Source organism: Thalia democratica, chromosome 5, assembly GCF_965202585.1.
Source record: "Thalia democratica chromosome 5, ktThaDemo2.hap1.1, whole genome shotgun sequence".
NCBI lineage: Eukaryota > Metazoa > Chordata > Thaliacea > Salpida > Salpidae > Thalia > Thalia democratica.
The window spans coordinates 27,541,472-27,556,929 of NC_139169.1; the positions used below are offsets into that span (position 1 = coordinate 27,541,472).

The 15,458-nt window shown below is 22.3% G+C and overlaps 1 protein-coding gene across 1 annotated transcript; it reads left to right on the forward strand.

Annotated features, from left to right (window-relative positions):
• Positions 1–9,185: 9,185 nt before the first annotated feature.
• Positions 9,186–14,998, forward strand: LOC145836376 (transmembrane protein 150A-like). The gene is made up of 9 exons (XM_082944185.1): positions 9,186–9,193; positions 10,864–11,007; positions 11,358–11,432; positions 11,803–11,859; positions 12,187–12,254; positions 12,486–12,613; positions 13,872–13,985; positions 14,619–14,780; positions 14,933–14,998. Exons 1-9 carry the CDS (start codon positions 9,186–9,188, stop codon positions 14,996–14,998), a joined length of 822 nt encoding a protein of 273 aa, XP_082800311.1.
• The last annotated feature ends 460 nt before the right edge of the window (positions 14,999–15,458 follow it).

Genomic DNA, 15,458 nt, shown 5'->3' on the forward strand with positions numbered 1-15,458 from the left:
AGTTCAGAATACTTACAAACTTTTTTTTCTTTTTTCTGCTTACAAACTTTTTTTATATATTTTATTTTTTTTTTTGTTGCATGAAAATGTAAAAAGAATAGTTATAGATGTCTTCATTTTAGCAGAAAATGAAGTATTTAAAAAGCAAGCTAAGATAACTGTTTCAAGCAAATTTATGTTAAAAAAAACCTTTTTTTGAGCAAAGCAATATTCTTCTTTTTATGTTTGCAAATGTTGTTTTCTTTTTATTATTTCAGTTAAGACTTAGACAAGTTTTTCAAAGAGAAATTTTTTTTTCAAATGATTTAATGGAAAGAAATTTTTTGTCGTTAATATCATTGTTGTTATTGTTTTTTTTTTACGTAAAACACGTATCTTCATATTTTCATTTATAAAATTTAAGTTTAATTAATGTGAAAATCACTTCTTTAAAATTCTTAAAATTTTTTTACAGTAGTTTATTTAACTATTCAAATGTGAAGTATTTTTATTTTCAACTTAAATTATTAAATAAAAAAAAAATACCTTTTTCGCACAAATACTTAATTAAAATGATATATTTATTCTATATTTATTGTTTAGTTTAAGCAATTTTTTTCATTGATACAGTTTTATTTTACTTTTTTGAATAATGTAGCTTTACTTTTTTTTTTCAATGTTTTAGCTTTTTTTTACTGCTCAAATAAAAAAAGAAAATAACTTAATATTTTTTTTTCTCTTTTTAAATCATATAAAAGGGTAATTTATTTGCAAAGTTCTATATAAATTTCAAAATTAAAACTTCAGATAAAAAATAACCTTTTAACGTAAAGTTAAATATATATTAATGTGTATATAATGTTAGATATATGTGTGTTAAAATTCTTTAATTTTTTTAGAAACTTCTTATTTATTTATTTATTTATTTTTTAGAAAAATATTTAATGTCATAAAATTAAATAGTGTCATTTTTCATAGAGCTTTTCGTTTTAGAGTTTAAATTTTCTTTATTTTTCATTTTTAGCTTATTATAATTTTGATTAAGTTTTGGTATGCAACTCGATGACCGAGAGGTCTTTTTGCTATCCAGGTCATTAAACCAAAGAATTTTTTGAGCAAAAATTTTTGTTTTTTTTTCGCTTTTTGTTCAATAAACTAACTAGTAATCAAATTAAATTGCTTGTTGTTGGTATAATGTTGCATCGCAGTTGAAAGTTATGTTGAGTTTTATATTACAATTTATTAAAATTCAATATGTATTTAAGTGTTTGCTTCATCATTGAACGTACAAAAAAATTCAAAAATTTTAGTCTTTAGTTTAAAAAAATGCTATATTTAGTTGTTCAACTAGTAAAAAAGACGTATAATTAAAATACATAAACTCTTTTACTTCCTAACTTAACTTGTATTTTATTGGATATAAATTTACATAACTTGTTTTTTACATATCATTAAATGTTTTTGTTTTATTAAAAATATGTTTTTACTGTCAAAACTAAAGTTTATTTATTTGTTTGACGTCAAAAATTTGGAAACAAAGACGAAAGAATTTTTTGAAGTTGTATAAAGTTTATACGTAAAATTGTATTTTTGTTTTAAAGTACAAATTTTTCATTTATTCCCGTTTGATACAATTGTGTAAATTTTGATTCTATTGAAATAAAATACACAATCTCTGTTTAGATGATACATTTGTAACAAATATTAACACTTTTTTTTAAACAAAAATAACTAAAAAAAACGTATACTATTTTCAGTGAGACAGTGTAAAAAAACATAATTAAAACTTTAAATTGTATTTTATTCAATTTCTCAAAATTCCTTTTATACTAAGCTACACGATATTAAAATAAAACAACTAAACTATAAACATAAGTTGAGTAGTTTAAAGAACAGAAATAAATATCTAAAACTTTGTTATGAGTTATTAAATATAGGAGTTTCCGAGCATACTAATGATTAATAAAACGTTTGTTGTTTCTGCATAGTCCTACTTAAGTTTTTTTTACAAACTCACGTACATTATTATAAACAAAACTTTGAGGATTATATTTATCTAAATATTTGAAAAATTTAAAAAGTCTAAATGTTGTATTCAAAAGGAAAGTACAGCACAATTTATACTCTATATGCCTAAAAAGCCTCATTTTATATCAAACTGTTCCTAGTTTGACACTTCGAGGTATTAATTGTCTATAAGTACACATTATACGTGTTATTTGATAAAAACGTTCTGAATTAATTTAGATTTTCGTTTTACACTGAATGTTTTTAAAGAAACATTTTGGTTTTGTAATTTTACAGCCAAATATCTTTTTAAATAGTTGTGACTACTAAAAAGTTTTGAAATTCTTTTATGTTATTCGAAAAGTTAATAAAGTATTCCAACTATATCAAATGCTTAAAACATATAAACTGTAACTAAGGTAAATATAACAACGTCCAAACGATTAGCTGCTTCAAAAGTTTTTTTATATTTTTTAATGCCTTTTAAACACTTATGAGTTTAATTAGGCGTAGAAAAAAGATGTACTACACATATAAACATATATTATGAAGTAGAAATATTCTTCAAAATACAATCATATTTCAAAATAATAATTATATTAAAGGGTTTAAGTTTGAAAACAAAAAAAAATTATAAAATGATAAAACTATTTACATCAAAGAAATTAAATATTTGTTTTTAATTCTAAAAATCTTCAAAAACTAAAATTAAACAACTGATAATAAATAAATTGCATCTTGCAGAGTTAATTGAAATACTATAAAAATGAATTTGAGGGTTTTAACCACTTTAAACATTTTTATAAAATTTCTGTGTTCAAAAGTTAATCTTTAATATAGTTTTTATCTTAATTTCCTTTTATGGTTTTAGGCTAACTTTTTGGAAAGACTTTAGAATTAGCTTGTCAGTTTAATTTTAAAACGCTTTTTAGGTGTTTGAATAACATTTCTTTGAAGTATTTGTAATTTAAACAGTTTAACGTCAGTCAAGCTATAATGTAGCAGTAAAAATGCTCAATTAAAAAATAAAAACCGTAAACTAGTTTACTCATTACAGACTTTTAAATATATAGTTTTAATTATTTATTTATTAATTTATTAAGTATTAAAGTAAAAACATAACTTTTATACAACATGTAACTTTTTGTTTTTAACAATAAAGTATTTTAGTCTAAAAATTATATATGTTTTAAACGTTTTTTAAAGTCGTTTTAAAATTGATTTAAATAATTTTAATCTAAATAAAAGTATAACAAGCTCTAAAGCAGCAACTATTTAAATGGAATATTTTAATAAAAATTTCAATTTTTTTTACTTTAAAATTAAGGAACAAGATGTGCCTAGAACAAGAAACAAAACCATGTTTTCTAATACTATAATTTATTTTGACAATTTTTATCGCTTAAATTTAAGTAAAAAAGGCATATTTTATTTGATTAGTTGATTTAAACTTAAATTATTATTATTAAAATAATAAAGTCTAATGATAAAATCTTATTGTTAAATGTCTGCTCTTGCATAAAAATGCATTAAACCATCTGTTGGTATTTTTTAAATCTTTAATAAGTTTTAGAATGATTTTTTATTACCGTTTAAATACAAGTTATTAAATTTTAAACACGAATGCTTCGAATTTATTTAAAGCGCTCATTGCCTGGAGAAACAACACAAAACATTAAACTGTCTTCAAAAATGACGTATTAAATGTTTCCTTGTTTGAAATTTCAAATTTGACAAAAGTTCAGTTTTTACAAAGATTGTGACGTTTATTTGTAGGTTAACAATAAAATAAATACTAGATATGTAATATTATTTATAATGTTGAACATAAGTTACAATTTAAAATGGGTAAATGTTTGTTTTTTTTTTGCATGTTTATATAACTAAATGTTTTAGTTTATATATGTACTATTTGGTAATCAATAACTTAAACTCTAACCTCCTTTTTTTTGTAGAAAATATGTTTTAGTTTTATGTCAAATATTCGTAACAGTCAATTTAGAACCTTTTAAACAAATACTAAAATAAACCAACATTGTATAAATTTAATGATTAGAGTCATAAAAAATGTAAAGAACTACAATAAAACTTTTATTACTTTGTTATGAACTTATAACTTATCAGCCGCTAAAAGGCATATTTCATAAACTAAGAAAATTAGTTAACAGTTTTATTTGATTTACTAAATTAGGTTTTAAAAAATTTGCTTTTTTTAAAGATTTGGTTAATATTAGTAAGTTAAGTTTTACTAGGGATTGTTGTTTGCAATAGTTTTATTTCGATTACTAATACATATTAACTTATTTGAAAAAAAAAAACACAAACAGTATCTGTCCTTGTAAGTAAATTTTTATTTGTAAAAGTTTGTTAATATTTTTTAACTTTCATTTGTCAGATGAACAATTATATAGAAGTAATAGTTCTAACTTAGACACCTTTATTAGTTGGTGCACTAGATTTTGTTTTTAAGTTTATAAAATCTCATTTTAAGCTAATTTATAAGTTATCTCTAAAAGATTAAGATATTTTTTTTATTATGTGATGTAATATTAAGAAGAACTAGTTATCTAAATTATAACTAAAAAAACTTAAAGCTTAATTTAAAAATTTAGTATTATTACTTTTCATAGTTTGAAAAAAAAACTTTTAGTTCTTAAGTATAATGTGCATAGTATTTATTGTTTAAGAGGCCTGTACCTGTTTTTATTTTTATATTTAAATATTTGACAGTTTCGAGACAATAGTTATAAAATTTTCTTAACTGTTAGATTATATATTTGACATAAAATGTAAAAAAAAGTTTATTATTTATAATAATTACGTTTAGGGTATTTAAAAGTTTGTAAATGTTGATATACGATAGTGATATAAATGTAAAAATAGCTAAACATGTAAATCAGAAGTTACATAACTTTAGCAGCCAGTATAAGTGTTAGTTTAAAATGGTTTATTTAAATAATACTTACGGAGAAATTCCTTCAAAATAAAAAGTTTTTGGTCAATAAAAGTAAACATGTTACCTAATCAAGTTTTATTAGCATAGGGTAAATATCCGTCATGGCTTAATTTATATTGATTTTAAAACTTTACACAACGAATAAAAACAAATTTCCATCTCAACACTACTCAGCTTTTAACACAAGAACAAGATTTTGTTTTAATAATACAAAAGATGCTTGTAAAATATTAGATGTATATTCTTTAAGTTATTACGATTTACTTTTTAGTTATACTTATATTAGTTTGATAATTTAGATTGTTTAGGTCTAGTTATTATTAATTTCAGTAGTAGTTTTGTTAGAATTAACTTATTGGTCAAACAAAAATGCGTGAAAAGTTTTTTGAAGAAGGTGTAATATAAAAATCGTAAAAGGGTAGTTATTTAATTAAACAATAAATCAATTAACATTAGTATAAAGACATATATAGGCGAAAACTTACAATATATTTAAATGTAAACATTAAACATACTACCAAATAGTTTCAATAGGTAATAAATTTGATAAAAAATCTCTAATAAATTATATACCTTTATAAGTAGGAACCTAATTTAACTAGTTAATTAAACTTAGTTAAACAATATTTACGATGAAAATTCTTCTAAAAAAATTTGGGGTAGAAAAGTAAACTTGTTATCCAATCAAGTCTTATTAGGATAGATTCAGTATCTGTCATGTCATATTTTACGTTGACTTAAAAACTTTACTCAAAGAACAAAAGTTAATTTTTATCTTACACCACAATCAGCTTTCAACACAAAAACAAAATCATATATTCAAAGAAGAAAAGGTACTAGTTAAGTATTAGATGTATAGACTTTATGTTATCACGATTAATACTCTGGTAATTTTTATCATAATTAAATTTATTTATATCTAATTTTGAAACTCTTTCGATAGCTAGGCCTATTAGAACTAGCTTAGAACTTGAAACTAAAAAAACTGCTAAAAAAGTTCTTTGAAGAAAGTGCAATTAAAAAACCTTAAAAGGGAAGTTAGTCAATAAAGCAATAAATCAGTTTGCTTTAATAAAAAAGTCATAAAAAAGCGATACTTAACAGTTTTGGCAAAACTAACATCAAATTCACTTCAAAATAGATTCTGTAAGTAATGAAAAAATCTAAATAAAACTCTAAAAAGAAAGAAAAAACATATTAAGTTTTATTTAAACAGTAATGATACAAAAAACTCTTAGCTAAGGATTTAGCTTTATAGATTAAAAGCAGTTATCTTATTTATTTTGTTGTTCTGAAAGGTATCTTGATACAAATATAAAAATAAGCTGGTTTACTAAAAACAGTTACAAAAAAAAATTGATACGTTTTTAAAGAATAAGTTTTATAAAAGATTTTGCGTTTGCAAAAAAAAAAATTTGAAATATAAATTAATTATAAAATATCTGATTTATTTATTAGAAATTTATCAATGTCCATTCTGTAAAAGTATATTTATGATTGATAAATATTCCATTTTATACGTGAAACTACATTTTAGATCTACTATTATAATATTGTGTAGCGATTGAAAGAAATAAATTAAACATAATAAAACAGTAAAGATTTTGAAAGTTTATGCAACTATAACTACTGTTCGACAGTTAAAAAAAAATTAAAAAAGACGTATATAAAAAACCTTTTTGAATAATACTAATATCGAAAAAGAATTACTAGTTTAATTTGAAGTATTATGAATAATCTTTTTAAATTAAATTAAAAACAATCTTAACTTTTCAGAAATTTTATCAGTTTCAGTGACTTAAAAAATGTTTTTTTTCTCTTAAGTATATTTTATCTTCAGTATTTTTTCTTTTGAGTTTACATAGCATACTGTTTTGTAAACAAAAAAATTATCAATAATAGTTTTTTGTTTTGGTATGTCAACCTACTGATAAAAATATGTTTTACTTTACTTAATAACAACTTTAAAATATTGAATTAAGTTATGCTGCTGTTAGTTATGTTACTGATAAATACTTATCTCGATATAAAACGACGAAGAAAAAACTCAAGTTATTTTTTCAGTCCTTTCTTGTTTTAAAAACATTTTTAGGTCAAAATTTTGTTTTCAGAAACTACCAAGCGTTTTGCAAGTCAGTGGAAAATTTTATTAATAGAAAAGCAAATTTCAATTTACAGAATGATAACTTTAAAATCTTAGTTTTTAGCAATAGTGTTTTACAAAAAGTAAGCAGTAATCAAATTTAAGACTTGATAAAACATGTTTTATAGTTTTAAATAATTTTAAAGATAATGTTTATGTAAAATTTTTTGTAATTTTAAAGCTAGCAACGACTTTCAATAATAGTTTTAAGAATCTTGTTAAGTTTTGTTAACCATTATACTAAATTATATATAGAAAAAAACTGTTTTAAATTAGGTAACTAGGTAAAACTAGTTTTTAACGAAGATATTTAGATTAATTTCTTTATTAAAGTGTTAAAAACATTGGAAGAATTGTGGGTAAATAAAAACAACAAAAAAACTATATTTTGAAATTGCAATGAATTTATGTATAATATGTTTATTTTGTTTTAGTTAAAGCATCAATAAAAATAGCCTTTTTATAGCTAAAGTATAACAGTTTTATAAGTAACAGTTGTTTTTACATAAGATTATGAAAACCTTGAGACGAAGCTAAATATTAACAAACTTGTAGTTCAATGAAAAGCAAACACTAATCATAAGGTAAACGAACTTAACTTAACTTCAAACTCTCTGAGTCAAATAAAACATGTCTAGGTTTTTGTGGTGTAAATCTGAAATTCAAAAAAAAGGAAAATAATGTTTAAAACATTTATAAAATATTCTAAAAATTTATACTTACGTTTAAAATAAAAATAAATCAGGAATATTTTTTTTCTAAGCAAATTTTATGTTTGTTATTTGGTGAAGGCGTAAGCTATGTTAATTACACTGTTCGTTATTATTTAAAATTGATACAGTTTTTCATTTAGTAAATTTTTTTATCATTACAAAAATATACTTATAGTTGTTTATACTATTGCTTTAAAGCAGAACAATGTTTTTTTAGGTAAAGTAAAGTACAAGTTTATTTAGAATGTAAATGTTTATGCTTAAATTTGTGAAACTGTAACTTTTTTTTTTTAAAGTTCGTACAGAAAGAAATGAATGAATTGAAATTAACTGTTTAATTATATTTAGGCATCAAAAAATTTTTTTTATTTTCAGTTTTTAAACAGTATTACGTTGGTAAACTCAAACTATATCACCAGAAAGAAGTCAAAAAAAACAACTTTTTTTTTTTTGAATTTTTCTTTCTCTCTCTATTTTTTTCCTCCTAAACTTCTTAAAATGATTTTTCTCTAGTCACAACTTTATAACTGCTTTGTAGATAATTGATAAACATGTTTAACAAAAAAAATCTTTATTTGCAAAAATTTTATTTCAGTACGAGCATTTCTTACAAACTTTTTTTACTAGTGCAGAGTTAGGTTTTTTATTTTCTTATTGAGAAAGTTCAGTTATCTTTATTTTTTTGTAAAACAGTTTTATGAAATAACATTTTTTTTATTTAGTTTTATTGTCTATTTATTTAACTGCAATTAGAAAAGTTTTTAGTATAAGTATACAAGGTAAAATTAACCAATTAGACTAGAACATAAACAGAACATTTTCAATTAGTAGTTATAAATATATCAAATAAAATTCGAGACTTAAAAGAATTTACCTTTATCATACGTTAAGTATTTTATATAAAACATCTACTAAGAATTTAATGAAAACCTTAGTAAGCTATGAACTCGGCTTAAGCCTAGTAAGCCTATTTACAAAAAAAAACCTTGAAAACTTAAGTAAATATTAGCATGCTTGTTATTTAGTAATAAAAACCTGGTGTTAAAACTATGATTACGGCTTAAATAAAGCTTTTTTATTAAACAAATTTGTAACTTATAAATTTGCTGAAATATGTTGGTGCCTGTGTTAAAATATGTGCTTTATATATATTAGTTTCCAAATGATAGGTTTTGCTAGAATAAACCTACGATTTTATGTTTAAGTTGTCATTGTGCAAATAAACTTTAAAAAAAAGAAAGACAAACATTAATCATAATCGCTAACTCAGCATAATAAGATAAAATATAACAAGTTAATACATCGTTCAAATGAGTTATAACAATAATAATATCTCTACTTTTCAGTTATTAATTCAAAACTTTTAATTTATTTTGGAGGAACGACTATGACAAGGTAATAATATTTTATTTCATAATTTCAATCTAAAGCTAATTTTAACGACTAAAATAAATTAATATTATTAATATAGTTTAAAATTTAAAGTAACTTATATTAAAATTTTATCAGGCTTATTAAATATCTTAAATAAAAAGTTATTTTATATTCTATCTAGAAAAATTTAACAACAAACTTAAAAATTTTTATTTTTTGCAAATTCAGTACAGGTTAAAAAGTAATGCTAAGTTCAAAATTTTTTTTAAAGAAAATTGTTAAATATAGTCATAACTTAATTATTATTTAAACATTAACTAAAATAAATGTTACGAATTTTTTTTGATCTAGTACGACTTGGTGATCTGAAGTATGTAACTTTTACAATGTAAGCGGTTTTTTAAGATGTTTAAAAAAAATGATTAAATTTTTGTTTTTATACTAAATTCTATAAGCTGCTTAAGATGTGTAGGTAACAAAAAAGCACTTAACAGTTATCAAATAGATACTAAGCTTGTTGTGAAATATTCAAAACCGCTCTACTTAATTAAATGACAAATTAAACTAGACTGTAATTATTAAAAATACTTTTTTAATTTTATTTGATTTGAAATTTAGATAGGTGTAATAACATATAAATGAACTTAATTATAAAAAATAATTAGACAACCTTTATGTTAAAAATATTTTTAACTATCATATGATAAATGGTTGAAATTTAAATAAATAATTTATGCTTTTATAACGAACGTAACTATACAATCGGCATTTAAATAAACTGTATTTTTTATTTACTTAAATGCGTTAGTGTTTTTTTTTTGTGTTTACTATATATCATGGCGTAGCGTGGTATTTTGGTCAGGCGGTGCGCAAATTTTTTATAACTGTTATTACAGTTTGTTACAACTTTGTAAAATAGTTAAAAGTATACTTTTTAAATTTAATTTATTTGATTGTATTTGTAAAAAATAAAAATCACAAACAAAGTTTATTTCTCATAGGCCGACACGCTTATCTTGTATGTTTACAAAAATAAAGTTCAGAAAATTAGCAGTAGTCTTAACAATGTAGCATAAAAAAAAATTGTAAAATTGTTTAATTTTTCTTAAAGCGTGACGTATTTTTGTAAACTTTTTGTAGAAAAATAATCTGCCATAAGGTTATACTACAGCGGTGCGCTTTATAATTGCGTACTGTTTGAGTCTAAATTCTTATGAAGTTAATGAACTTATAAAATTTTTCCTTATGGAGTTTTTCATTAACTTCGGTCCGCGTTTGCAATTACGCACCGAATCAGTATATTGAGTAATAACATGTACTTTCCTAACTTGTTATAATTGGTAATCGAAATTTTGTTTAACTTTTTGAAGACTAGATAAACATAGTTGAAAAAAGGCAAATTAAGCAGAAAAAATAAACTATAAAGGATAAAGATATTACATTCTTTTTTTACATTTTTCTTTTTTTGGGTGGCACGCATGCGCCAGTGTCCCTCCCCACGCTACGCCCCTGCTATATATGTATTCGTTTTAATAGTAAACTTAAAACACAGTAAACTCAGTAAATTTTTTGTTCTAAAAGTTCAATACAACCATCGAAAAAAAAGCTGTACAAAACTTTTGTGTTAGAAATATGATTACTACTTTATAATTAGTAAAAGTACTAAACTAAAGCTCTTGTTTTTTCTTAAGAAAACACAGTAGCTGCTTCAAAAGCTTGAAGCTTTCAAAAGTCTCTAGTCTAATTAGTGTAGAAGAAGGACTTAAAGAATGTTGTGAGTTGGACATATCTGAAAATTCTGAACGTTCTAGTATTTTGTCAGATGATAACAAAAAGTTTGTTACACAATTATCATACACACTTTTAGTTCTAGTTTTTGTAAAGATTTCTAAAAAAAAACGTGTTTTTAAATCAAATCTTAATTTAATGATATAAAGTTAAAAAGTAGCCCCTTGAATTTTTAGTTTAACAAATAAAACAAAGTAAGTTATTTTTTAATTAGAACAAATTATAAGTAGTTTAATTAATAAAATTATATATTCTAATTTTTATAATATATATACTTAGTTATTAATCTATGCAAAAACAGTAGTTATTATAGTTTACAAAGAAAGTTTTATATAGTTTTTTATTATTATTAAAAAGTAAACTTTCTTTTATTTTAACTTAACTTTATATGTTTTAGTATATGCAGTCCATTACAGTGGAAATTCCTTCCAGTTATTGCTGGTATCGTACCAATGTTTGGACTTGCTATCACGTTAGTTAAATCATAGATAAGATTATAATTTTAGCGTAAAAAAATACATACCTATCTTACGGTTAAAACTTGGGTTTACTAATAGTTTCGTTTTCTAACTTTCCTAATCTTTTAATTTTTTATTATTTGAAAGTATTATTGTACAGCAAAACTCATCTAAAAAAACTAATAGAGCTTTCAACGTAATTTTTTTATACGTATTTTCATTTTTTTATTTTGTTGTTATTACCTTTAAATTTATAAATATTCTGTACTAAGTTTTAATTTAAGTAATTTAATTTTGCAAACACTTTTGTGTTTTATTTTATCTTCTTAAGTGTAACTTCAACTTTTTAACAATATCTTAATTGAACTTGGATTATTTTTTCAGATATGCCATTGCAAAGACGAATTGTCACGTCGAAAAATGGTACTTTCCATATGTTAGGTTATAAACAGTTTATAGTACAACTTTTTGAGAAAGTACAAAAATTATAATTTATTTAAAAACAAGTGTAATGGAAATATACTTAATTTTTTTTATTGAATTAAAACAAAAAAAAAATTAAGCCCTAGAATTTAAAAACAAAGTAATTCGACTATTTGTGTTGTAAATGGGGTTAATCTGTTTGAACTTAGAATAGTTAGTTTCACGAGCCTTAAGTTATTTTCATTATTAATCTTTCTATGTTTTATTTTAAACAACTAGCCTAGTATTTTTAAGTTTGACTTCATTTCTTGTAAATGTAATTAAAATAAGCATTTTTTATTACAGCTACACTGGTGCGAGATTTCCAGAACTGATGTATTTTGGACTTCTTTTAAACTTGGAAGGATTTATAGGTAAATTAAAACGTTTATTCTAATTCAGTATTACAATTCAAAAAATATACATTTTAAACAACACTTAAAAAACGAAGTCATTATCTAAAAGTTTTTAAATACTGATTTTTTTTATATTACTTTGCTTTATGTAATTTATATCGTCTAGGATTTATAATATGTAAACCTGTTTCTTTTTATAAAAATAGAATTTTCTAAAAGCTATATTTAACCTAAAAAATTACTTAACAGGCTTAATGGTCGTGTTTCTAGCATGGAGATATTACTGTCATTTAGGAGAAAAATCAAAACTTAACAATATAACTTTGATGTTTGGTTCAATCAGCTGTTTTGGTGTAATTATTGTAGGAAATTTTCCTGTAAGTTAAAAAAAAATTGTTAAATATAGTTAATAAAAAAGAATATTAATTTTTAATAACAACATAGCTTTGACATTATAAAATAATAAAAAAATTTATTCATTTAAACTATGTTTGATTAAATAATTTGAATGATACAGAATAAGTAGTCAAAAATGCACTTAATATACCAAAAATAATAAATAATTACTTAGTCAGTTTACTATGCGACACAAAAAAGGTAAGTTATTAAATTTAACTATTATACCAATAAAAAAGTGTCATTTAAAGACAAACAGACCTAAACAAAAAAAAAAAGAACATCTCAGTTTTACAAGTATTTTATTTCATAACGGTAATAAAAAGCTTCACATTGATAGCATGTTTTATCTTAAAAATACTTTTAGCAAAACTTTAATAGTTTAAAAGCATACATTAGGTTTAAATATTTTCTTTTTAAGCGTTCATTGTCTCAGAAAACCATTAGTGTATTTAAATAAGCATTAAAGTGATGTCTCAATAAAACAGTTAATAAATATTTTTAAAATAATAATATAATAAATGTCTATTTGCGATTTAAAAATTCCTTTAAAGTTTTTAATAAAATTAAAATATAAACCGTTAATTTAAGAATACACAGTCGGTTGAAAACGTAAAATTGCGTAAGTGCTTTAACTATCTTTTTTTTCATTTATTTCATCTATAACAATTAAAAAAAAAATTCAATAGCTTAAATTGCTGTTAGTTTTGCAGGTGTAAATTGAACGGCTCAAATATTTGTTGTAGTTTGAAATTAACAATTTTTATTCAAGTACTGAACATTTCGCAATATTGTAAGCAGTACTTATATAAAACAGACAACCACAACTCACATACTTGTATGTCTCAAGGAGCCAGTAACACCTGTTTGTGATTTGTACGTACAAGTCAACTGAATAGTTAAATTTCACACGTTTTTTTGCTAGCAGACATACCAAATAAATACTTGCTCGTTAGCATTATTTACAGCTTAATTGATGTTGTTGGCTTTTCATGATTTCCTTTAAGCCTTAGTTTTATAAAAAAAAATATGTTAAAATTGCTGTAAAACTAATATAATTGATGTATGTAATATTGATGTATATATGTATGATTAATTGCTTTATATATACTTTTTTAAAGTTCTATACAAATCTAGAAAGCTTAAAAAATATTACATTGAAATTTTGAATGCATAAACAGCCTCCTTTTATAACAAAGTCGTTAAAAACACCAAAATATAAAATTAAATATTTTCCAGGTGACCTACAGTAAACCAATACATTATGTTGGTGCATCTTTAGCTTTTATACCTGGAACTTTGTACACAATGCTTACTGCTAAATTGAGTAGAAAAACATCAAGTTTGTCTAAAGTGAAACAAATAAACAAAATAAAAAATATCAGAAATTCATTGGCTATTGTCATGTTTATATCATTGATATCTCGTTAGTTAAACATTTTTTTAAACTACTAAAATTACCGCTTTACAAAGTATACATAAATAATGCAAGTTGTTGTGTTAAATATATATTTTTTTTACAATATTAAAAAAAAACAATTACGAACTAAATAGTATAAACATATTGCAAGACAACTAATTTTTATATTATCTTGTTTATAAAAAAAATACTTAATTATTTTTTCAGTATTCTGTTTTGGTGTTTTCAAGAAAATTCATAGCCATTACTACAAAAAGGTTAAAACAATTGTTTTAAAGTATACTTATTTTTTAGTTTAATAACACTAATTAGTTTTTTATTAACTAAAAAATAGTAAATAGATACGAAAATCGGAAGTTTTCTCACCGATTTTTATACTTAAAAAACCTGCATTAGAAGTACTGAAAACTACTTTTTTGTAAAACAAATGCTTAGTATAAAAAAAAATTCAATTACATTAATAAGCTCAACTTTGCTGAACAATTTTGAATTAGTGTCAGGAAAAAGAAAATCTAAAAGCATTATGTACACTTAATGTAAAATTAAATAAAAAAATTTTAAATCAGGAAAAAATAGACGAGACAGAATTGCTTAAACCACTTGAAAACGGTAAATGCCCTTTTTATCCGAATACAACGCGGGAAATGGACCTTTTTGGTGCTTCAGTAGAATGGATTTTGACAATTGGCATCTTAATTTGCCTTGCTCTTTATTACTATGAATTTCAGGTTTGTTTGGCCTTATAATAGCTTCAAGGTTTTTAGTAGAAAACATTTTTCATAAACTTTTTATATTTTAGTTTTTCAATTGAAACAAAACAAATTAAGTACCTCTTCCAACACTTATTTAGATATTAAAAAAAAAACACATCAACAAACAGGAGTTTTCGTCAGTCAAAGTAGTTTTGAAGCGAAAAAACCGAAGTATTTTATTCGAAATGTTCTAAAAGCAATTAAAATAGTAAATAATATATTTTAATTCATAAAAACTAGCGCTCAATAAATATCACAGTACTTGAAAATTGTTTGCGTATTACTTTAAAGTTTGTACTAATTAATACATAAAGTATAAAAATTAATTTATTCAAGTAAAACAGTATCCTAATCTAATACTTGTATTTGTAAACCATTTGATTATATTTATGAAAAGTTTAAGTTATTCTTACTACCTAAAAGCTTTTTAAATTCGCAGATAAAATACACCAATGTATTATCAAAACCTTTTGATATCAATACGTTGAAAATTATATGCAAAAATAAACAAACAATTAAAGTTATTGTTGAACTTTCACATAAATAATGTTTAGAATATAATTAAATTTAAATTTCAAAAAAATATTTTTTGTAAACTGGTTCAAAAAATGACAATCATTGACGAATGTAAACTTGAAACAATACATTTATAAG